This window comes from Polypterus senegalus, chromosome 15 (genome assembly GCF_016835505.1).
Source record: "Polypterus senegalus isolate Bchr_013 chromosome 15, ASM1683550v1, whole genome shotgun sequence".
Taxonomy (NCBI): Eukaryota; Metazoa; Chordata; class Cladistia; order Polypteriformes; family Polypteridae; genus Polypterus; species Polypterus senegalus.
The window spans coordinates 19,880,839-19,906,299 of record NC_053168.1 but is presented as its reverse complement, the minus strand read 5'-3'; the positions used below and the strand labels follow the sequence as shown (position 1 = coordinate 19,906,299).

The window sequence follows — 25,461 nt, the reverse complement described above, 5'->3', positions numbered from 1 at the left end:
GCTGGAGAAAAAAATAAAAGCTGTAGGGATCCCAGACCATTAGACTGGCCAGTCCCCTCTGGGCATTCTACCTAACATAAATGAAACAGTCCTCTTTGGATTTAGGGTTCTCACGGAAGGACTTGATAATGATGGTCACTTAGACTTCTGGCTTTTGATCCATCCATCATTGCACGATGTGTGCAAGTCTAGAGTCACGTAATGCAGAGATGCCAGCTCATTACAAAGAATTAGTTGGGCAGGAGGCAAGGACCTCCCTCCGTGTGCTGCCCCACGAGCCTCCTCCTACCGAGGGAACAGTTAGCTAACCCACCACTGGCAGGACGGGTGCCACCATTAAGGCGAATTAGGAATTCACCTTGGGCTCATGTCATAAATTGGGGAAAACAGAGCTGCACGGGTTAGCAACCGAACAGTCGGTAGGCGCACTAAGAAGCTTGGCCTAGGGCGTAAAATAACCTAGCACTGGCGCTGACCACTGGCTCTATGTTTCAGGGTTAAGCAAATACTTCTCGATAAACTGTGTTCTGAATAAAGACTTGGTCTAACATTTCAACTAATTTTCCTTTTGACATTGTCTGAATGAATAAAACTCGCATAACCTTTTATGTAAAACTACAATCGTGCAATGTGCTAGCGTCTACAGTAAGTACAGTAAATGAAATGGTGAAAATGAATCAAAACATGACTGGTATACACTGGATGCACTGTACCATACGCGTCACATTAAATAAATAAAAATAGAAGATGAAATGGTATTACAAATCAATACTCAATCATTCACAAAGAAACACTTACTTCAGCCAGAAAAATAGTGGAGGTGTTAATCTGGAAAAACTATTCAACATTACCTTCGAGATGGAATTAGAGGGCTTTGTGTTTGAAGGGATTTGTTAAATTTTTTAAGCACTGGGAAGGTGCTCTATAAACTAAATGATTAAAACTGAAAGAAAGGGCGTCTCAGGGACTGGGCAAAGCATACAAAAGCAAGCAGCAGTAACTCAGAGTAAATTCTTAGGACCACAATACGAATACTGGGTAGGAACCTCCTTTTGCTCTCACCACAGCCTCAGTTCTTCATGGCGTTGATTCCACAAGATGCTGGTGAGATTCCGGCCCATGTTGACATGATTGCATCACACACTTTCTGTAGATTTGTCAGCCGCATATTCATGCTGTGAATCTCCCATTCCACCACATCCCAAAGGTGTTCTCCTGGATTCTGACCCAGCAACTGAGGCGGCCACTGGAGAACACCGCTGATCTCTCATCAAGATATTCATGAAACCCGTTTGAGATGACTTGCTTTGTGCCATGACAGCAGCCATTAGAAGCGATGCACATGGTTAGCAACAAAACTCTGACAGGTTGCGGCTTTCAAGAGATGATTGTCTGGTTTTAAACGGGGCCCAAAGTATGCTAATAAAACATGATCCAGTTCATTACACCACCACCACCACCACCAGTCTGGACTGCTGCTGCAAAAAAAAGCATGTTGGGTGTGTATACTCAGTCTGCCCCTACCACCGGTCTACTTCAACAGAAATCGAGCTTCATCAGCCCAGGCTACGTTTTCCTGTCTTGAACTGTCCAGCTTTGGTGAGCCTGTGCCCACTACAGGCACAGCTTTGTTCATGGCTGACAACACTGGAACTGGATGTGCTCCTCCGCTTTTGTAGCCTGCCTACCCCAAGGTAGGATGTGTTGTGTATTCTGTACAATTGTAGAGATAAGAGTTACAATAGAGTTTGTCAGTGCAAACCATTCTGGCCATTCTCGGCAGCAAAGCGTTGCAGTCTGCAGAACTGCCATTCACTGGCAAGTTTTTTTTTTTTTGCACCATTCTGAGTAAACTCCAGAGATGGATGTTGGTGGAAAATCCCAAGAAAATCAGCAATTACAGAAATACTGGGACCAGCCTGGCTGGCACTAAACAGTCCAAATCACATTTTTTCATTAACTGAAGCTCCTGACCTGTCCCTGCATGATGTTATGCTCTGCTGCTGCATGATTGGCCAATTAGATAACCGCATGGATAAACAGTGGCTCCATTTGTGGATTTGCTTTTGTGTTTTGTCAGTTCCTTTGTTACCCAAAAGGAACCACTTTTAGAAATTTTGCATTACATATCAGATGTGTTCTAAATCTTAAATATTGATTATATGTTGCAAATGCAGAAATGCAAGGATTCACAAGCAAAAGTCAAACGTGAAAGAGAGTCTTCTAAAAACTACACAGGATCAACGTTGAAGTGCTTCAGCCACTTACTGTAAGTCAATGTTCCTGACATTAGTTAAGGAAAATCAGTTTATAGAATACCAGCAAATGCCGTGCATGGGAGTTCCATCTTAAAATGTCGATGGAGTGAAAGACCATTTACTGTTAATCTCTCTACTGCTTTGGATCTGACAATCTGTGTGGTACTCTCAGCCAACACTATGAAGAAAAAAAATTAAACTGAATAGGCAGTGACAACAGATAAGGAGACCAAAAGGATGCTGCATGACTCAAAATGCACCCTGCCCAGGTTTGGTTCCTGCCTTGTGCCCTGTGTTGGCTGGGATTGGCTCCAGCAGACCCCCCGTGACCCTGTATTCGGATTCAGCGGGTTAGAAAATGGATGGATGGATGACTCAAAATGCATTTCTAGCAGAATATTTTTACATTCGCATTTGGCTTTGCCAAAACCTTAAAATGTGCAGCTTGAAGCCACAAGTCCATCCATCACTTGTCTTTACCCGTTTATGTAGGCAATCTGGTACAAGGCAGGAACATCTAGTCAGGGTGCCAGTCCAATCCAGTCCATCACTGGGCAAAGACAGACAGGCCAGTTTAGCATGGCCAATTCACCCAACGTGCATGGCTTTGAACTGTTGGTGGAAACCTACATGGAGTTTGCGTATTCTCCCCTTGTCCAGGTAGGGAGCACCTGGGGCACGAACGCCAGTGCCCTTGTTGTGCGGCAGCCACGTTATCACTGCCTCCCAACCCAGAATTTTTTTTTTTTTAAAAAAATAAACCAACCATTTTAGAAATAGACCAGCATGCACCTGTGCAGTAAAAATATGTGAAGAAAAACCAAACAAAAGTACGTTTGAACTTTTACATTTCAATGGCCAAAAGAATCAGAAATAGCAGGTTTAACAAGTTGTGCAACCCTAGTAATAGCAGTCAAGGCACAAGTTATACAAAAGCCCTTGTGTAGAATTCTTGCGCATTCCACTACAATTTACGAATGTTAAATTTGCCCTTTGTTGCAATAGTAAGACACCTTTCAAATGTGTTATACTTACTGCCGATTAAAGGTTTAAAAAGTCTTATAGTTAAGTGTAATTTGATGTATTTTATGGTGGACATATAAAAACCACACAATTGTATTTTTCAGTATTTTAATAATAACACTACAAAAAGGTTACTAAACATAGATGTGCCATTCTAGAAAAGTTTCAATTTTGTTTTAAGTGCTACAGCATAAAAGGCACTTCACAGTATAAGAATCTTTTTTTTTTTTTTTTGCCTGCTGATAAAACGAAGAGCAGTTACATTAAAGGTCTTTCAGCAGATCCATTGCTTGGGGGCTCTCCTTCCAGTGTGGCGGCCAGGTGGCCTGGATGCTGGGACGTTCCTTCACATGACTGTAGTAATCTGTAAGCCTGGGGAACTTCTCCTGCGATAGTCTGTGGAGGAGGGTATAAAACGGATTAATATTTCAACTGCCATCAGGTTGAATCCAGCTGTATAGATAGATCAGCGGCGTATATAAAGTTTAGTCTATTACAATACGGAATCAAGATTTACATCTATTGCACATATGAAACTAGCTAGTGAAATGTATGTAGCCGCAGGAGTGTAAAGGAAGATCAAACACAGGAAAAAAACGCGTGCCGAAATAAATTTCAGTCCAAAAGTTTGTTTAAAAAAAGATTTAGTTAAAACTCAAAGTAAGCAGTCCACACAAGAATACAGAATAAAAAGTTGTTACACACATAGAATAAAATACATTTTCCCTCTTTTTTTTGCATCTTCTCAAAAACTTAGCTTTTCTTGTAAAACTTTAGTTGTTTCAATACTTCGATTCTTGACTTCTGCGCCGTACTTAATTGAAAGTGCTTTTGTACGCTTTAAGCGCTTTGTCTTATAGGTTTCTTAGCATACAAGGCCGGTTTAAAACCATGTGCCCTCTACACCTTACACATGGCAAGGCTGATCACTAACGGAGAATAATGTTTAGTCAGAGAAGTTAGAAACAGCTGGAATATACCAATTCAATTCAGCTCATGGGGGGTTATAGGAATCTCCCATAGATTATGAACTAACATGTAGTAAAACATTCATGATTATTATGTAACTAGGAAATGGCTCTTACAACGTATATGCTTTGTGTTATGGTAAAAAGGGCAACACATAAAATATCCATCCATCCATTTCCTAACCCGCTGAATCCAAATAGGGTCACGGGGGTCTGCCGGAGCCAATCCCAGCCAACACAGGGCACAAGGCAGGAACCAATCCCGGGCAGGGTGCCAACCCACCGCAGGACACACACAAACACACCCACACACCAAGCACACACTAGGGCCAATTTAGAATCGCCAATCCACCTAACCTGCATGTCTTTGGATTGTGGGAGGAAACCGGAGCGCCCGGAGGAAACCCACGCAGACACGGGGAGAACATGCAAACTCCACGCAGGGAGGACCCGGGAAGTGAACCCGGGTCTCCTAACTGCGAGGCGGCAGCGCTACCACTGCGCCACCGTGCCGTCCACATAAAATATCACCTCAGTAATTTAGTTTCTGTATTTTATGACAAACCCCCACTTTGAGCAAGTGTCACCATAAACATCCATTTCAATGAGCAAAAGAATATGGACCACTTGACTTTAACCTAATCTCTACATGTGCACAAACTGAATCAGTAAAATCACTACAAGCCACTTTTTTTGGTTTTATACTCGTGTTCAAGTCTGCCACAGAAAGACAGCTTGTGGGATGTTATGACTTAAAAACAATGTAAGTCAGTTATGATCAAACAGAAGATAATGGATTGTCAATTTCACTGTGCCATATTATAAACCATTAGATGAAACTTGCACATCATCATGCTTGCTTAAAATACTAAACATTCTCAAACCTGCTCAATCCAGTTTAGGGACACATGTGGGGGATGCCCTGAGCCAATCCCAGTAGCATTGGACACAACAGGAATCGGCTCAGGAAGGAGTGGCAGCCCACTACGGGGTTTATTCACGCACACACCCACATGGGGGCCAATTTACAGAAGCCAATTATCTTAACAGGCACATCACTGGGGATAAGGGAGGAAAACTGGAGTTCCCAAAAGGAGTATCCATGCAGACACAGAAGGAAACGCAAAGTTTACATGGACAACTAGGCATGGGATTCAAACCCAGAACACGACACCCCATGAGGCAACTACACTAACCAGTGTGCTTCTGCAACACCCTAATTCTCCGATATAGCACAGCAACTGGGTTTCTGCAGATATTCTCCTCCTTCATCATCTTTTCCCCACTTCTATGTAGGGTCCATGTGCTTCTCTATATAACTTGGTCCTGCACCTCCTCGCCAGTCAAGCCCTTTTCCTTCATCCATCCACCTCAGCTCTGTCCTCCCTCACTTTCACTTCCCCTGTACTTCCATTCCCATCACTCTTTTGCCCACATATTCCTGGTCTCTCCTCATCACAGGTCTACACTGTCTACTACACTTTTAGATGTTTGTCCCACTTTGTTTACATCCAATTGTCACGTGTTTTTATTTTGTCTATTTTTGTAACTCCACACATCCATCTAAACCTTCTCATTTCTGCCACATCCAATTTCACCTGCGCTCCCTTTACTGGCCGTCTCCGCTCCATACATCATTCCTGGTCTTACGACTGTCTTAAAAAGCTTACCTTTAACCCACACCTTAATTATTCGATCACACAATAATCCTGGTACTTAGTGCAGATGGAACAATCTACACTGCACTCTATGGGTTTTATGCATCTAGCTGTTCCACCTCAGGTCACCACTGATCCTAAATACAGGGTGTCCATAAAGTCTGTGTGCAATTTAAGAGTTGTAACTTTGTAAGTATATGCGATAGAAAGAATCTGTAAAAAGGATTAGAAAGCTTGATGCATCTAGTTTTGTCTTTAGAAGTTTTATTTTTGCCATATTTGGGAAACTGAAAAATCCACGAGTCTGTTGAACATGAGAGATTTTCCCAAATTTAATGTGTGGTGTGCTTTGGGAAAAGAATCGAGTCATAGGGCCATTCTTTTTTGAAGGGCGTGTTGTTAATGGTGATACTGTTGTGATGTGAAATTTTGCATACAAGTTGATAAATAAATATTTTTGTACATATTTATTTGTAACTTACTGATAACAGCAATGGTTTAAGGACCGAGTCTCTTTGTAATTTTACGACCGGGTTGGGTTTTAGACAGGTTTGGCTAATACTGCTCTGCTAAAGTCTCTCAGTCAACCCCCACAGGAAAGCCAGGCTGCCTAACTGCCAAGCTTTACCTTAACACTTGGTTTGGAGGGCAGGTGTGAAGGTATTCTGTTCCCCTATTGGTCTGAAGTATGGCTGTTTGGAATGGTCTTGTATCAAAAGCCTTTAAGTACCATAACACCCTATTGGCTGTAGGGTTTGGACAGAAAACCAATAAATTTGCTTGCTTTACCTCACTCTCTCTTTTACAAAACTGATGAAAGACCACCACACACCAAGAACTGAAAAGGACAACACAATGAAGAGCACAGCTTGGCAGCCATATTGAGACAGGCATGCAGTCTGTTCTGAAGAAAGCGGACAACAAATAATGCCTTAACTAGAGACATTTTAAGTAACTAACAAGTCTGTGTGCCGCCTGAAACTACACATCACCATTTATCAGGTTATATGGTTGTCAATATTCAAATGTACTTTGCATATTATTATTTATGATTATCAATACATTGTTTAAAAATTGTAGCTTAACTCCTGCTTGTCTTTTACTACACCTAATTGCCCGAGGTTATACATGTAGAATGGAAGGTGGAATACCTTATAAACAGTGGTAAGTCTGGGAGATCTGAAGCATTTTGACAAAGGCTACATAATACAAAAGGGCTCTACCAATACAAAACAGCTATTTAGAAATGCTGCAAAATTACATTATTCCTCAACTTAAACAATTAGGACTGATAGAGAACAGTGTTTCAACAAGATGGCGGTCCTTGTCACTTTGCTTTGCATGTTAGACAGTTTCTACATGAGAAATTCCCTAACAGATGGATTGGAAGACGTGGACCATTTTCTTGGCCTCCACGTTCACCAGATTGGACACCAATGGATTTTTTTATGGGGACATGTGAAAACTAAGGTTTAGTCAACCAAACCTCAACCTTTAGCAGACCTGCAAGCGAGGATAAGAGATATGATTACTGCCATTACAGAAAATCAGCTTGAAAATGCCCCCCCCCCGCCGAACTACAGAATCGTATTACCCTTTGTATTAGTAGTGATGGTGGACATGTTGAAAATGAACAAGAACAATAACAAATGTAAGTGTTTCTTCTTTCTAATCCTTTTTACATATTCTTTCTATCACATATACTTACAAAGTTACAACTACTTTAAAAAATTGCACACAGACTTTATGGACACCCTGTATTTAAATGTCTGCACCATTTTCAATAACTCTCCCTGCAGGCTAACTTCTGAATCCTGATCATCAATGAACCTCAGATATTCTGTCTTCTTGTTTGTTTATCTTCCTTTATCCATCCAAAAATACCAAAGCCAAGAAGGCATGCTGCAGTAGTCACCCTTTGCATGCTGGTCTCCCATTTGAACACACATACAAGCACATTGCCAACTGATCTGCAATTCACCATTCCGTTTCAACATTTACTGGCCGATTGACAGATCAACTTAATGATCAGTTTAGCATGTCTGTGTTACTGTACCGGGAATTCACATTCATAGATCATTTTAACAGGAATTCAATAATATTACTTGCAGATTTTATCAATAGGGTACTTCACCAGTTAGTCTAACAAACATGCAATATTTTTTAGAAAGAAAAAAAATGGCTCGATTTCTCCATGTTGTAGAATGTCACTTTTTCACATATTTACTGTAAGCAGTAACTCACCCATAGCGGAATGCGTAAGCAACCTGCGGAAAGAACATAACATCTGCCATTGTGAAATTCTTTCCAGTTATAAAGGACCCAGACTCCAACTGCAATGAAGCACAGGGAAGATCAGTTATAACATTGTATGTATGACAAAAATCCTTGTATACAAAAACTAAAAAAGTATTTTAATCTAACACTGCTATAAACTTGCAATTGCCAGCAAACTTTAGACATAATGTGTACAAAAATTACAGTTCTGCTTAAAAAAAAACACAAACAATTTGCACTCCGATTTTACTTTCTACTTCGTATTTACCTTCTTAAGGTATCCTTCCCAGAGTTTCAGCTCTGTGCACAGAGCTTCCAAGTTCCTCTTCACAGCAGAGTCATGGCGCTCATTTTCAGGAACAAGCCAGGTATAGTAAACCACTTCACCTGTAAAGAAGCACATTCATTCATTCATGATAATCTTAAAAAAAGTACAATTCACTACTTACAGGGAAAAAAAGCCAAAAAATTGTTTTTAAAAGCTTCATTAAAAAATAAAAAAATAAAAATCTACTACTTAGAGAAAAAAGGCAAACATTTTTTTAAAAGCTTCATAAATAAAGGACTGAATCTTAAAATTTAACCTAATCATTTTTAAACTAACAGCTAGAAAATGTACACTGCCCATCTAGACAATTTATTCAGGTGATCTTTTTCCATAAAGAACCATCAGCCCAGGGCTGTCTTAACATATGAGCAGAATGGGCACTGGCTGGGGCGCAATGAGCATTGAGAAGCCCAAATTAGACAGAGAAAAATCTGTACATGAATGGGGAGAAAGAAAAGATACAGACAGTAACTGGAGTGGGAGGCAGCTGTGAGGCAGAAATGGTAACTATTATACTATTTTATTTAATTTTCATTATTATCATTGGTATAATGACATTCTTCTGTGTTTGCCCAGGTTGTTGGTTACTCTCCACCCCTCTCTCTACCCCCAATAATTTGTTGTGGTACTGGCCATTCCCTGGGATGAGACCCATTCTTTCCTATGCCCATTTAGATTTCTGTTTCACTATCAGAACAGGGGCCACAGAAAGCTACCTTGCCTGGGGGCCTCTCATGCTGTTAAGACAGCTTTTTTTTTTTAATGGGGGCTCAAGAATTAGTGTGCAAGAGTATAGTGCAGCAAGGCAGGCAAGACTGAAGCACAAAGTGATTTTTTGCTACAAATACAACACACTCCATATGGAGAAAAACTTAAGACTATAAAGTACTTCTTTTAAATTTCTTGATGAGTACTAAGCCAGCACAGCCTACACTATCTAGAAGCTTTAAAACGAGTTAAAAATTAGACATTTATTGAGTAGCAATCTTGTATTAAACCTTACCTTGTCTTATTTTTGAAGTATGAGGTATATTGCACAGTAAACTACATTAATGGTACCCTTTATGAAACATGTTACACACCCAATCACCACTATATTAGGTCAATTTGGTCATTAATGTAAAATGTTTACTCTTCTTTATAGCCAAGCATGTTGAGGGCATGCAATTAAAACCAGACAAATTAAGATTTTTTTTTAAAATGTCACCAACAGAATCTATTTTCAGGGGGACATGCAGATAAGGTCAGAATTTGAGGTAAACAAGGCCAGAAGTGGTGGTGTATATGGTATGTGAAATGTCTTCTAGGTCACATCATACCTCTTGATATTGAGCAAGTCCTTTGAATGCCACAGTGTAGCCAAGTGTTGTTGTCGACTGTGTGCATCACTTTAAGGGCCGAGATCTCAAACAGATTCTTCCAGAAGAACAATCCATCAAGTCAGAAATAAAACCATCAAGCTGGTTCCATGAATATGATTCATGTTTATTAGTTTCTCTCTGCATTTGAACAAACTGTATTCTCATATAATACGCTACTGTGGCTACCCGTTTGTCTGTCCAGGATTTTAAATCACCTGTAGCTCAAACCGGTTGAACTATTGACCTGAAATTTGGTACACATATACTATGTGATGTCTATCTGCTTTCAGGGTGAGGATTGTCCTCCAAGGTTATTCCTCTTTTTATTTTATTGTAGAATCAGCTCTTGGCAGCGGCCAGCAGATGCACAATGCCGCCGTTCTCATCCCTACCATCTTCGCCATCACTTTCCCCTACCTCTTCATATCTTAAATCATTCTTGAAACAGATTGAAGACTTAAGTGTCAGCTTAAGTGAAAAATTAAGGAAAACGTACTAAGTAATTGCAACACAAACACTGACTTAATGAACGCAAAAAGATGGCGACGAAAGAGAAGAAGCGGGCCACTAGGGTGGAGAAAAGTAGAGCTGCGCAGGAAACAGCAAACACATCAACCTCTGAGCAAATGAATGGTAAACGTACAGAGAAAGAAAACTAGGAACACTCGAGCCAAGTGGATTGAGTTGACACGTAACACGTGTGCTGTAACTGGTAGTTCTGTATTTAGTGAGTGGTAGAATCTATACTTGCATTTTGCCTCGAGTCATCATAGGGCTCTGTATCTGCTTTTTGTGAGGGGAGCTGTGCAAGAAGTAGTTTGTACTGTTGTATTGTATTAGTGGAGTGGCCATCTTGCTCTGTGAAGAGAGTGTTCTGTTTTGGGTGTTGTACTTACCCCATTTTTAACACTCATTGCACACACAGCCCACCTGGATTTGGGTCTCTCTGAATTGCCTTTCTAAAGAGATTTCTTCTATTCAACAAACTTTTGAGAGTCTGCCTTAAGAAGTCAAGTCTGGGGAGGCTGTCAAAAAAGATGGCTTGTCTAAGCCCATTGAGGTGTTCCTTGTGTGAATTTAGAGAGTGTACAAGAAATAAATTGTTTCTGTGGTTTGCTTCAATAGGCGGCACAGTAGCCAGATCTCAATCCAATAACAGCCCCTTCAAGTGAGGTTATATGGGAGGCTTGCAGTACACAAGGCCAAAATAATCTGCAGGAACTGAGACAAGTTATCAAGCTGGCGTGGAAGAAAAATACGGAATATCTACAGCCTCTGGGAAAATCAAAGTCTAAAAGAAATCTGGCTGTTCTATGAGGGGGAAAAAAGGGCTTCTACACAGTACTAGATAGGTGGAGTGTATTAATAAAAAAAAAAAATTAAAGTACTCAAAGATATGTTTAACTTCAGCAACAAATAACTTGCCGAGACTTTACTAGAGGTACAAATTACTCAAAGCTATGTTGCAGGTTGTGTTGGGAAGCTAAACGTTGCACAATACCATTTATGTTCATTAGAGTTAAAATGATTGTAAAAATAAATGCAGCACAAAATCCGAATGTTCTTTTAAAACAGAGGAGAGAAGAATGTGTCTAAAAGGAACACTATTAGAATTTAAATATTTAGCCAAAGTATACGCATAATGAAGTCAAATGCAAGCCTTGTGATAAACAATCGGTTATGGACAGGGGATCAGGCATTTGAATATAATCAGGCAAGGCTCTAATTTAGCATTAGGTAAGGCCGCTTCATATTACTTCACACTTAGGAAGCACAGCAAAGCGCACTTATAATAGCTGGCCTGTAATTTAAGCTGCTAGGCTGGAGTTTCCTTCCATTGTGTAGAGTTGTATTTTATGCATCATTCGTTTTCTTGACACAAAAAAACTGGAAAAATAGATATATAGTGAGAATGGCAGGTGTGCAGTCTACAAAAACAATTCTATTTTTTCCTAGTAGCCATTTTAATATACTGTTTACATCAATGGGAACAATTTTAGACAGTTGTGCTCGCTACCCATTTCACTTTATCCCAGACACTCTTCAAGCCTATTTTGAGATCACGTTTCAATTCACGTTCACCATACACTGTAATTTTCTTTCACTCGGCATGCCATTCAAACAGGTCTCGGCTCCGGTTACAATCTTTCTTCAAGTATGCAATTCAAATCATGCAGATTAAAATTTTACCCAATTTCTGTTGTAAGGTCAGGCATTCAAACATCCTCTGATAAACAAGAGCTTGTTCTTCACGGCAGTCTGGGATCAGCTGGGAGCCTTGGGACTTGAACTGGCTCTGGAGGCAGAAAACAAAGTTGTATGATGCAACAATGCGGCGTTAAACACACTCTGCTGTTTATCACTTGCTTAACCAGAATATACATGCCACGGGGACTAGGGTAGTGTGGGGCCAATTAAAAAGGAAAATAAGGTCTTTCCCTAGGAAGATGGGCTGAACGCAAATGTTGTTTTGGGGGGGTTAATGAACTGAAATCAGAATGAAATATTCAAGGTTATAGGGTCGGTTTTAAGTACAAGCCATAGGTAGCTTTAAAAGTCAAAAACAGTTTCATTTCCAGTAGTATCAGCAGAATAATTATCTACAATTAAAATGTACTGGAAAGGAGTGCAGTCTGGAGAGAGTCCCATCCCAATGATCAACACCACATGTGACTGAAATCAACGTACAAGAGAACCTGCACAGATATTTGGAAAACAATGAGCCTTCAAGTAAAGTGTGCACATATCAGAACATTAAAATGGACCATCCTGTGGATGGTGTAGTGGGTACAACTATAAATCACAAGGCTGCCGTTTTAATTCTCATCACGGACTCTGTGTGGCCAAGGGAACTTTCAACAAACTGGTGCCCCAGTTCATAAAAAGGGTCATGTGGTGATTTTTTATTATACTTTATTAATCCTGAAGGAAATTACTTGGTTTTTCGCATACCCCTTGGGGTCAGAGTGCTGGGTCAGCCATTGTACAGCACCCCTGGAGCAATTGAAGGTTAAGGGCTTTGCTCAAGGGCCCAGCAGAGTAGGATCTCTTTTGGCAGGGACAGGGATTCGAACCGGCAACCTTTCAGGACACCTTAGCCTCAGAGTCTCCGTATTCTTTACATGTCAATGTTACTTTCACACCCAGAAACATTTGCAGACTTGGTGAATTAACCGCTCTAATTTGTCCCAGTGGGAGTTCTAGCAAGGGTGCGTACTTAGTGGACCCTGTGAAATAAGTTGGCACTCCATTTAGGTTCTAACTTCCCTCCCGAGATCCTGAATTGAAGTAGGCGGTTTTGAGAAGAAAATAATCCATGGGAGTGTGGCATGAAGATAGATACTACAAAAAATAAATGTGCTTAAAACGCATCATGAACTAAATGTACATTGCAGTTTAAGGACATTACAGTTTGGGACGGTGTGGCAAAGTTAGCATTAATATACCCACTGCAGGGTGCCAATGTACTTTGAAGGAACTGAATATATGGATAGAAATGTTTAACAGAAAGTATTTTTCTTCTGCAAGCCTATGGAGATTTCCACAGGGTAGGAGGCAAACAATATATCTAGATGGTTTATCTTTAGACTAGCTTATAACAAAACATTTGAAAAGCTGGAACGAGAACACTGATTTTAGAAAGCAGGTGCTGCAGCCTTTAAGGCCCAAACAGCTGAAGGCTAATGGATGATAAAGCTACAATCAGCTCTATAATCCGAACTCGTCTGGGGGAATTGGAGGGACAGGACTTCAAAAAATTATCCAAAAGACGCAAGGCTGCTCATCATGATGCTAATCAGAGCTTTTAGCAGCTCTACCCTAATTTTATTTATTTTTTATTAAATATCCTAAGCATTTCAGTGACCTGATTCAAGAACAAATACGCTCATGTTTATAGAATACTCTTTGCTTAAATCAAACTATGTTTTGACTTTTAGATTGGCGCAGATTTATAGAGCTTTGAACTATCAGATGGGTGAAAATGAAATTAAACAGCTACTGCCATTCTTTAGGATTAGGTCAGTCCCCCCTCTTTACTCCAATGCCGACCAACATGCCACAGAATGAAAGAAAGCTAACTTAGCCGGAGTGACCTAAAAACAAATAGCACAAAAGGAAATTAAGGGGATCGGGTGGTGGGGGTTACATTAAGGGATATCATGAAATGTGCTACATGCACAGTCTACTTGTATTGTGCAACAAACTGTGTAAAATTAATAAAAAACATTTTTAAAAGAACGTTTCTCATTTTTTAAAGTATGTATCTTATTGGGAGCGACTAAGCACACTCCTCGGCCCAGCAATGTATACTTGGGATAACTGGGAATTGCCTTTACACACAGCCAGACAGGAGAGCAGCGGATTACAAACATCAGCTTGAACAGAAGAGCAGCACGAAGACAAATGAGAAAGTTAAACACGCTGTACATTATAGATGCAAGGTCGAAAAAAGGTAAAGTCTACCTGTATTCATTTAAAAAAAAAAAAAACTGAAAAAATCTGTTAATATTAACATCATTTGGAGCAAAGGAAACTGCACAGCAAGACGACAAACAGCCAGTGAGCAGGAATTTGGTGGCCAAAGACTCCTTAATAATGAGAAAGGTTACAAAGGAACACCAGACTCATTCATGTTAGGAAAACCACCAACACTCATAAAGAGCTTTTTACAACACTGGTGTACAGAAGGGGCATCTCTGAACGAACACGCAACACAATGTACCTTTATGCAAATGGCCTAAAGCAGAAAATGACCACACAAAGTTCTGCTTCCATTAGCTAGGGACAAGACAATGTGGCTATAGTGGACATGTGATCTTTTATTTAAAAAAAAAAAATAAATAAATCACAAGACTGGAAAAATGTCACCTGATTTGACTAAAGTTTATTTCTATGACATATAGATCATGGGATCTGAATTTGGCATTAACATAAGGGTCTATCCTGCCTCATGTCAGTGGTAAAGGAGCGTGCTGGTGGTGGCTGGAAGACTTTCATTGCACATATTAAAGCATCTTGTACCCAAGCATCATTGCTGACCATGTGCATCCCGTTCTGGCCGCAGTCTTCCCCTTTTCATACTGACAATACACCACATCATCATTTCAGACTAGCTCCACAAACATGACAGGAACTGCAGTTTACTTAATGGCCTGCACAATCCCCAGACGTCAGTCTAATGAACCATCTTTGGGATGAGGTGGAACAGGAGGTTTGCAGCAGACAAATCCACAGCAGATGTATGACGTTACTAAGTCAGCATGGACCAAAGTCTCTGATGAATGCTTCAAGCACCTTGTTGAATCTACAGTATTTGTTAAAGAAATCGGATTTATTTATTGGGTTGGCAAAATAGGGGTCCTATCCTCTAGCAGAAAGATGGACCTAATAAAGTGGCCACTCAGTATAGAGAAACAATTACTGAATAGCAAGGTTATTGCAAAGAACCTTCTAATCATTTCTTTCTATAGCAAACACCTTCGATCTGGTCTGAAGGGCCCAGAGTCACCTTGAAAGCTTCCATATTGTAATCTTTTTAGTTAGACAATAAAAGGCGTCATTTTGCTTGACTTCGCACCAATGTTCATAATGGCTAACCATAGTGCTATAGAAATAAAGAAATTTTAATTTGCTCAGACATATAACATTTATGATTGGTTTCTGGTTTACACAGAGTATTGTCAGGACAAGATCCGGCTTCCAGCGACACTCATTGAATAAGGAGCTTCAGAAAATCCAGTGGATCTCTGGTTTAAAAGTCAAACTAAGAAGTCTGTGCAGGCCACTAAGCAATGCATTACAAACTTTAAAATTGGCTTCAGATAAGAGTGCAGAGACAGAGAGATTGTAAACGGGTAAAATGAGACGATTGTATTCAGCGAATGGTCATAAGAGAAGCGGGATGTCCCTTAAGGCTTATAAAGTGCACATCCATCTAGATAGCATTGTTTGTGTGTGTGTGTGCCATGAATGGTGAATCTGTTCAGTTCTTTAACTCGTGCTGCACTCAGGCTTGTGTTGTTTCAGCACCAATGGGAGCAGAGCTGTGGAGTCGAAGTCGAAAGCAATTATTGCGTCACTGGAGTTGGGAAAAATGTATCGACTCCAACTAAACGTAAATTGTAATAAGGTGTTACAATTGCCAATTTCACATATACAGATTAAAATTAACCCAAATTTTTTTTCTTCCAGGCTTTTCATAATAACACAGCCGTATTCTTGTAAATTCTGTCTTTTGTTTAATGTTACAAAGTGTTTGTAAGCTACAACACTGCTACACCATTAAACCTAAATTTTAACAGGTTAGGGTGCTAAAAGGTAGCCTGATGATTCAAGATGGCAGTGATGAAGTGTCTCGAATCTTGTATGCTGTTGATCAACATAAGGAATGTATATTAGTCTAATTACAAATAGGAGAGTCGGAGTTGGGGGTACCAGAAATTGAGGAGTTGGAGTTGAAGGCTTTGGGGGTACCAACCCCTTAGCCCTGAATGGGGGCATTTAATTTGTTAAATTGTTTGGTTTTTCTTTTTAAAGCTTAACATTTGAAGGACATTTAGTGGAAGGATCTGCAATGCAGGATATCAAGGACAAGTTAAGATCTTTCAATATTTGCTTTCAACTTTGAAAACTTATATACCGCTTTTAATGTGCTCCAGTACTAAACCTAATAGGAGGGAAGATAAAGACAGGCTTGTTAATTCTTGTGCAGGTGGCCAAACCCTCACCCCTTCAAAATGAACTCCATGCTTATCTTTGTGCTTTGTTTTTCAATTTTTTTCTTTCGCCAGTTTTTTAAATTCAGTGTCTAGGCCTTTACTTAGGTTAAAAAAAAAAATCAGCATTCTTTGCAGTCTAAAATAAAATAAGAAAACAATTACATTTACCTCCAAGTACATACACACTCCATAAGATTCGTTTAGGATAATATTTCCGTGCTTGAATGATGGGAGCTATGAAAGGAAAGGGAAAAATTTTTAAATAATGAAAAATAAAATACAACATTTTTTGAAAATGCTCTACAAATACATTGCCTTAATACTTTCAAAAATAATAAATGGTTAATTTTAATAGTAGGCATTCCTGGTGCCTTCCTATAACCGCGGCAGTTTCTATGAAGTTACTCAATAGTCAGTTATGCTTACAAATCCATGAATCCTCCCAACACACCCGCACACACACACACGCACACGAATGCTGTAATCAACGAATCATGCAGTCTTTATTGTATTTGTCTTCGTCTGATAATGCAGAACTATTGATAGTCTGTGGGAGGCATGCATTTGAAACATTTCATTACACAAAAAACTAAGCAAGTGAAAAAGTCTCACAACAAACCATTATATTTTGTTTCCTATTGTAACGTTTGTTGGCTTATTACTAAATTTTAACTGAAGATTTAGCCATTTTAATAAATCTTATCAAGTATATTTTTCTTTCCGATTTGCGAAGCTTGATTTTGCATATGCATTTTTTACACTGCAAGTAACGATAAACTTGGATTTGTGCAGAATTCCGGCAGTATATAAAATGTACAGTATACGCTGGCACCTCATGTTTGCATACTTGAGGCTTTCTTCGCGCCACCTTCCTCGCAATTGCCCACCACATTTCACTGTAATTTTTTGCAAAGACACGTCATTAACAGTTTTACAATTATTGCAAACGGTCACCTTCGTCACGTTCAAAACTTTTCGGGGACAAAAATGCAAAGACACTGCTATGTGGCGTGGCGATTCGGTGTCACGTCTTGCACTTTGCACTAGTTACATAACCATCACGCCGCTTGATTTAAACTTCAATCCGTTAAAAGCAGCGCACCTCTTTTCTTTGGTTCCCCGGCCCTACAAAGTACTCACTCACCTGGCCCCTCGGATTGATGGCGAGCACCTCATCGGACTTGTGCTCTTTCTTTTCGAAGGACAGCATCTTGTTCTGATAACCCTGCAGATTCTTCTCTTCGAGGGCAATCATGATTCTCCAGCAAGGGGGAGAACCGGAGCCCCAATACAGAAACATGTTGCTAGCAGCAGACATTGTTAATTAGAAGCGAAGGGGAAGGAACCACAAAGAAACCCCAAAGACAACTGAGAAAGAAAAAAGAGATAAGCCGATCAAGCGTATTTAACAGTCACGCGAGCCACACCTCTCTCGCTACTCGCTCGTTTTCTTTCAGTGGGCGTGGCGTGGGATGATAGGGTGTAGAGGCCAAACTAATGTGGAGACTGCACAGCTCCATCTGCTGCCAGCACACAAGTACGACAAGAGTCTACAATGCGACGGCGAACGGAATCGGGAGCGTTTATCTATTAATCGGGACTAAGGATGCTTAAATTACTAAACTGCAGTTTTAATTTGAGTGCATTTGTACATTTTAACTTTCAAAGCAGAAAGCGACTAGCAGCATAATATGTATATGTTGCTAAAACATAATACATCTTATTTATTTGTATGGGGCTCTTCACCGAGTGCTGACACAGAGCGCTGAGAACAATTCCCAGTTAAAATACAAGTACAGATTATACTAATTACTAAAGGCAGAAATGGTAAACTTTTAAAAACACTGGTTTATTATAGAAAAAAATGCAAAAAATATGTATTTCCTGAACTCAATTGGTCAAAGCGTGCAGAAAGTGAAGGGTATGAAACAGTGGCGCAGCTAGCTTGCTGAAGGCCACTGTGCAGCGCCCTGAGGTGAGCCCCTCCTGTCTAGCATAACTGTTAGTAATTTATTCACATCTTGATCCTAGGGGCCGGCTGGGTAGTGGTGTCCGCAACTGCGACTGCGACACCATCAGATCACATGCTGGTGACAAACAAACCGGCTCTCCAAATGGAATTTGTAATAACTTTTTTAATCGCTTTATTGCAGCTGCTGTAAGTTAGTACAAATAAAGTACAATGTGGGAATGGAATGAGGGAGGTGTGGGTGGTAGTAGTCGTACATAAATACATGCAAGATGTGGACCCACTTACTTTTCCAAGACAACTTTATGAAGGAAGATCACTAAAATGTATCGTAGTAAGCTAGAAAGTTGAAACTGTTCTGTGCCATAAAATGAAGCCATTTCAATTTGTAACAAAACTACAACACCTGCTGACAGGGTACTACTACAGCATCAACCTGCTTTACACACGTTCTGACAAAATGGGCATCATAAAGTGAGGTGTCAGTGGTTCCAAGAAATTTTCCTTGTTGGTTGGAAATTGCTTGGTCATATATATTGCTTATTTGTTTTAGTAGTTTCTCCATTTTTAACGTTATTAGCAGATAACGTGATCTGAAGCCGTTGTATCGCTACTTCCAAACTCGGTAGTTGCCATCATTTCAGTCCCTGCACTGTCAGCATAACCTGCAAGCGACCGTTGCGAAGATTCATCAGCATTCTCAGTTACTACCGCTGGCCCTTGCTCAGTTTTGAGAAAGGTACAAATCTTGGTAGGCTTAGCATTTTTCAATTCTTACTATTAGCAGCACCACTCTTATAATGTTTGTCGGATCTGCTGCTACTGGCCGACATGGCATCCTATGATGTAAAAAGCGTCAAATTGTTCAAATATTCGGTGTTTGCCGACTAACGGGGATCACGACTTAACATAAGAATTGCTATGATTTACCGTTTACGAGTTCGAATTTCGAAAACCGTTGACATGAAATTAAAGTACAAAAGTAACAATTATTTACGACTAGTAACGGCGCACTGCACGAATCCACTTGACTTGAGCATTCTTAGTTTTCATCCTCATTCTTTCTCTGTATGTTTATCATTCGTTTGCTCAGAGGTTGACACGCTTGCTGCTTCCTGTGCAGCTCTTCTTTACTCCACCCTAGCGGCCCGCTTCTTGTCTTCTTCCGTCGGCATCTTTTCACGTTAAAACTGATTCAGCCAGTGTTTGTGTTGCAATAACTTATTACTGTACATTCTCTTTAATTTTTCATTTAAGATGGCACTTAAGTCTTCAATCTGCCTCAAGAATGATTTAAGATATGAAGAGGTAGGAGAAGTGACAGCAAAGGTGGTAGGGATGAGAACGGCGCCCATATACATGCCCTGCACGGCCGCCCTGCTGGCTGCTGCCGAGAGTAAAAATAAAAAGAGGAATAACCTTTGGGGTCAATCTTCACCCTGAAAGCGGATAGCAGACGTCACGTTGTATTTGTGTACCAAATTTCAGGTTAATCGGTCAAACGGTTTGCAAGCTACAGGTGATTTAAAATCCTGGACAGACAAACGGACAGCCACGGTAGCGTATTACAGGATATATAAAGATAATAATGCATATTTACACTATTCATGTGACGTCCTTCAAAACTTCTTCCAAAGGTCGCCAAATTTGGGAATGTACACTTCTCTGTAAGGCAGACTAGGATGCGTTGTCCCTCCGATGAGGCTCCGAGCCTCCAAACTCCCATAGTCTAAATTTGTGTAAACTGTAGGTCTGCCAAATACGTAATATCATCATGGATTGGATTGGACTTGCCTGGTGATGGTGCAAACATGTCACAGAAACTGTGAATTAATAACAAAATCAACTGTGCAAGTGATTGGACTGGACTGCCAATACTGATGCTCTGTGCAAGAGAGGACAGAGCCGACTATACTTCCTTAGAATGCTGGTGTCCTTCAACATCTGCAATAAGATGCTGCAGATGTTCTATCAGACGGTTGTGGCGAGTGCTCTCTTCTACGCGGTGGTGTGCTGGGGAGGCAGCATAAAGAAGAGGGACTCCTCACGCCTGGACAAACTGGTGAGGAAGGCAGGCTCTATTGTAGGCACAGAGCTGGACAGTTTGACATCCGTGGCATAGCGACGGGCGCTCAGCAGGCTCCTGTCAATCATGGAGAATCCACTGCATCCACAGAACAGGATCATCTCCAGACAGAGGAGCAGCTTCAGTGACAGACTGAGGAGATCGTTCCTCTCCCACACTATGCGACTCTTCGCTTCCACCCTGGGGGTGGTGGAGGTAAACGTTAACATTATACAAAGTTATTGTCTGTTATACCTGCATTTTTATTGCTCTTTAATTTAATATTGTTCTTTATCAGTATGCTGATGCTGGAGTATGTGAATTTCCCCTTGGGGATTAAAAAAGTATCTATCTATCTATCTATTATATAGTGCCTTTCTATCTATCTATCTATTATATAGTGCCTATCTATCTATCTATTATATAGTGCCTTTCTATCTATCTATTATATAGTGCCTTTCTATCTATCATATAGTGCATTTCCTATCTATCTATCTATCTATCTATCTATCTTTAAGTTATTCAATTTGTTTTTTTAAATTTATAGGGCCCCAGAGTGCCCCCCCAAACTCGTAGACCCTTCTGCTTTGCACAATCTGCACAATCCATTGCTATGTCACAGGTATGAAATCCTGCTGCATCCACAGTATGTCTGTGCTGATCTAGTGACACAGTCATTAATAATTACTCAATTACGTATACTGCTTGCCAGTATACTGCTTGCCATTATGCAGCACTTTTTGTCTTCAGTCTAATGCTAAAACCTTTCACCTCTCATTTAAACTCAATCCCAACCAAATTAGTTACAAACTCAATCAGCATTCTCTGGCATTCTGGACATAATCAAAGAATCTTCTTTGACTGGTACAGTTCCTAATGCACTTAAAGTGTTAATTTCAGACCATTATTGCAAATAAAATCAGCTCTAGATTGCAATATACTTAATAATTAAAGACATATTTCTATCTTTGTTTGATCTGATGTACAGTATTTGAAAAAGTCGATGCTTTCTTTCTCTCCTTATTATCCAGCAGCCATGCCACCTGCACTTCAGATCAGGCCATCCACCTGAAGCTTGGCCAGTACTTGGATGGGAGACTCTCTTTACACTGAGAATCATAGACTTGTGGAATAAGTGACCAATTAGTGTGGTAGACAGTAGAACTTTATGACTTTCAAAACTAGAGAGGAGGAGAGAGAGGTCATGAGCACACGCTGACATGAGAAACCAACTCAGGATCCCAGATTAGGACCCGAGTGCAGCCATGCAACAGGTGACAATTCAGCATCACACTAGTTCAGATGGCATGGAACAAGGTGAGGTTTTTTATGGTAGCATTTTATTCTGCTGAGGTTTTTTTTCTGCCACCAACCCCCAAGTTTTTCCCTGCAGGTTGGAGGGCCTACATGCAGGGCTGGATGCAGACTAACGTCATACCCAGGACGGAGCAATTGCAGGTTAAGGGCCCAACAGAGCAGAGTCCCTTTTGGCATTTATGGGATTCGAACTGGCAACCTTCCGATTGCCAGTGCAAATCCCTAGCCTCAGAGCCACCACTCTGCCCAATTTCAAAACTAGACTTGGTTATTTTTTAAAAGAATTAAGTGGATAGAACTGGGAAACGTTTTCGGCTGAATGGCATGTTGTTGTCTAGATTGTTCTAATGTTCTAAAAAAGAGGATTGGGTTGCTTCTGGAAGAGGTGTTGGCGAGGCCAGATGAGGGCTCTTACCTTGTGGTCTGAATCTTAAAGCCCCAGGGCAGAGATAGGGACAGTATGCTGTAAAAAATGGCACCATCCTTTGGATGATACGTAAAACAGAGGCCCCGATTCCTTGGGGTCATTAGAGACACCTGGGCATCTTTCGTAAAGAGCAGGGTATATCCCAATGTCCCAGCTTGTCATTGTCCCTAATTGTCTTTCATACTCCTTCACCACCTAATAGCTAACATGTGGTGAATGTAGTGGCGCAAAATGGCTCCCTTTACATCATCCAGGTGGATGCTACACAATGGTGGTGGTGGAAATGGTTTCCCAGTATCTATGTAAAGTAATCTGAGTGTCTTGAAAAGCGCTGTATAAAAGCAGTGTCTTCTTTCTTATTAATTACAACTCCTTTCAGCTAAGTTTCATTTTCAGTCTGTAATGTATCCTAACTCTTTCTTTGATACAGTATGTGACATCGGCTGTATTTATTATTTTACATTTTTTCTAGCCCAGCGGTCAACAGTTTACGACGTAAGAGACATTCATGAAGGCCACCCTGGGAGAGAAGTCATGTGGTCTACAAGGGTATTCCCTGCTCGGTGGGAAGTGACGAGGAGGAGGGGGTTCCGGGCGCAATGAGAAAAAAGTCATCAGCTGGCAAACAAGTACGTCACGTAGTCGCCGCGTTCTGAGACACGAGGGCCCACACACCCCCATTGCACCGGGGCACGGATTTTCCCTTGGTGGCCCTGCCAGCGACTAATGGGCTATACCTATTTTAGGAAGGGATTATACTGGTGACCCTTTTTCTAGCGATGAAGGTGGTCTGTGGAATGTTTTCAAAGATGTACATGTATGGCATTTGACCTTGAAGAGGGATTTTAAAAGGGTTACTCTTAGAAGCATCTCAAATATATACAGTATCTCACAAAAGTGAGTACACCCCTCACATTTTTGTAAATATTTTATTATATCTTCTCCTGGGACAACACTGAAGATAAGACACTTTGATACAATGTAAAGTAGCCCGTGTACAGCTTGCGTAAATTTGCTGTCCCCTTAAAATAACTCAACACACAGCCATTAATGTCTAAACCGCTGGCAACAAAAGTGAGTACACCCCTGAGTAAAAAATGTCCAAATTGTGCCCAAAGTGTCAATATATTGTGTGGCCACCATTATTTTCCAGTACTGCCTTAACTCTCTTGAGCATGGAGTTCACTAGAACTTCACAGGTTGCCACTGGAATCCTCTTCCACTCCTCCATGACGACATCACGGTGCTGGTGGATGTTAGAGACCTTGTGCTCCTCCACCTTCCGTTTCAGGAGGCCCCACAGATGCTCAATAGGGTTTAGGTCTGGAGACTTGCTTGACCAGTCCAGCACCTTTACCCTCAGTTTCTTTAGCAAGGCAGTGGTGATCTTGGAGGTGTGTTTGGGGTCGCTATCATGTTGGAATACTACACTGCGGCCCAGTTTCTGGGGAGGGCTTCATGCTCTGCTTCAGTATGTCACAGTACATGTTGGCATTCATGGTTCCCTCAATGAACTGTCGCTCACCAATGCCGGCAGCACTCATGCAGCCCCAAACCATGACACTCCCACCACCATGCTTGACTGTAGGCAGACACTCTTGTCTTTGTACTCCTCACCTGGTTGCCGCCACACACACTTGACACCATCTGAACCAATAAGTTTATCTTGGTCTCATCAGACCACAGGACATGGTGGTTCCAGTAATCCATGTCCTTAGTCTGCTTGTCTTCAGCAAACTGTTTGCGGGCTTTCTTGTGCATCATCTTTAGAAGAGGCTTCCTTCAGGGACGACAGCCATGCAGACCAATTTGATGCAGGGTGCGGTGGGCGTGTGGTCTGAGCACTGACAGGCTGAACCCCCACCCCTACAACCTCTGCAGCAATGCTGGCAGCACTCGTACGTCTATTTTCAAAAGACAACCTCGGGATATGACGCTGAGCACGTGCACTCACCTTCTGTGGTCGACCGTGGCAAGGCCTGTTCTGAGTGGAACCTGTCCTGTTAAACCGCTGTGTGGTCTTGGCCACCGTGCTGCAGCTCAGTTTCAGGGTGTTGGCAATCTTCTTATAGCCGAGGCCATCTTTATGGAGAGCAACAATTCTTTATTTCAGATCCTCAGAGAATTCTTTGCCATGTTGAACTTCCAGTGAGCAGTATGAGAGAGTGTGAGAGCGATAACACCAAATTTAACACGCCTGAGGCCTTGTAACACTAACGAGTCACATGACACCAGGGAGGGAAAATGGCTTATTGGGCACAATTTGGACATTTGTCACTTAGGGGTGTACTCACATTTGTGTGTTGAGTTATTCTGAGGGGACAACAAATTTACACAAGCTATACACTGACTACATTGTATCAAAGTCTCATATCTTCAGTGTTGTCCCATGAAAGGATATAATAAGATATTTACAAAACTTTGAGGGGTGTACTCACCTTTGTGAGATACTGTATATATAATGGAGGATATAACTTGAGAAATCCGCTCAAACGGGACACGCAGACCTCAAAAGTGGGCCTAATTAGGCACGGGGCCTGGGGCGGTCACCCTACTTGCCACCCCCAAATGCCGCTCTTTATCCCACCTGGAATAAGGGGGTCCGAGAAATTAGATAATTTCATGCTTTTTTTTATATAGTGTTGATAAACAATTGTGTTTTAACAAGCTGTATGGATCTTGTCACTTATCTACTCTGCACATGAAATTGCTTTTAAAGGAAAAAGGGAAGTCAAGCCAATGTAACATTTAGAAATATCTCAAAATGCAACTTAAGATATCAAGACATGCCTTTAAGAGATCTTAAAATTAATCCCAGGCACATGAAAGTAACCGTATTTTCCTTTTTGCTGGTGCTCTGCGTCTTGTGGATTTTGACCTTCGGCCTGCACTTTCGCTTCTCCTGTGAGTTGTGTTCCCATCCTTTCAGGGTTGGCTGCGGCTACTGACCTTTGCTACGTTTCCAACCCCGACTGCTAAAACCACATTTTAGGAACCGGCCTTCATCTTTGTTTTCAGCCAATCTCATCCCTTCATGTGCTTAGCCCTCATAAACAAGAGCCGGAGAAGAGCGATCATCATGTGGGTAATT

At 41.0% G+C, this 25,461-nt stretch overlaps 1 protein-coding gene across 1 annotated transcript; it reads right to left on the bottom strand.

Moving 5' to 3' along the window:
- Positions 1–3,486: 3,486 nt before the first annotated feature.
- gstr (glutathione S-transferase rho) lies at positions 3,487–17,999 on the bottom strand. The gene is made up of 6 exons (XM_039737052.1): positions 17,737–17,999; positions 16,761–16,826; positions 12,064–12,169; positions 8,453–8,571; positions 8,152–8,240; positions 3,487–3,677 (listed from the first exon to the last, which is right to left on the bottom strand). Exons 1-6 carry the CDS (start codon positions 17,908–17,910, stop codon positions 3,545–3,547), a joined length of 687 nt encoding a protein of 228 aa, XP_039592986.1. The 5' UTR covers positions 17,911–17,999; the 3' UTR covers positions 3,487–3,544.
- Between the last annotated feature and the right edge of the window lie 7,462 nt (positions 18,000–25,461).

Coding starts and splice junctions, on each gene's coding strand:
- gstr (XM_039737052.1), bottom strand. CDS start 17,910: ATGTCTGCTGCTAGCAACATGTTTCTGTATTGGGGCTCCGGTTCTCCC. Junction 8,572..12,063: donor GACCTTACAACAGAAATTGG/GTAAAATTTTAA, acceptor GCTTCTTTACAG/GTGAAGTGGTTTACTATACC. Junction 3,678..8,151: donor GCTTACGCATTCCGCTATGG/GTGAGTTACTGC, acceptor CCTCCTCCACAG/ACTATCGCAGGAGAAGTTCC.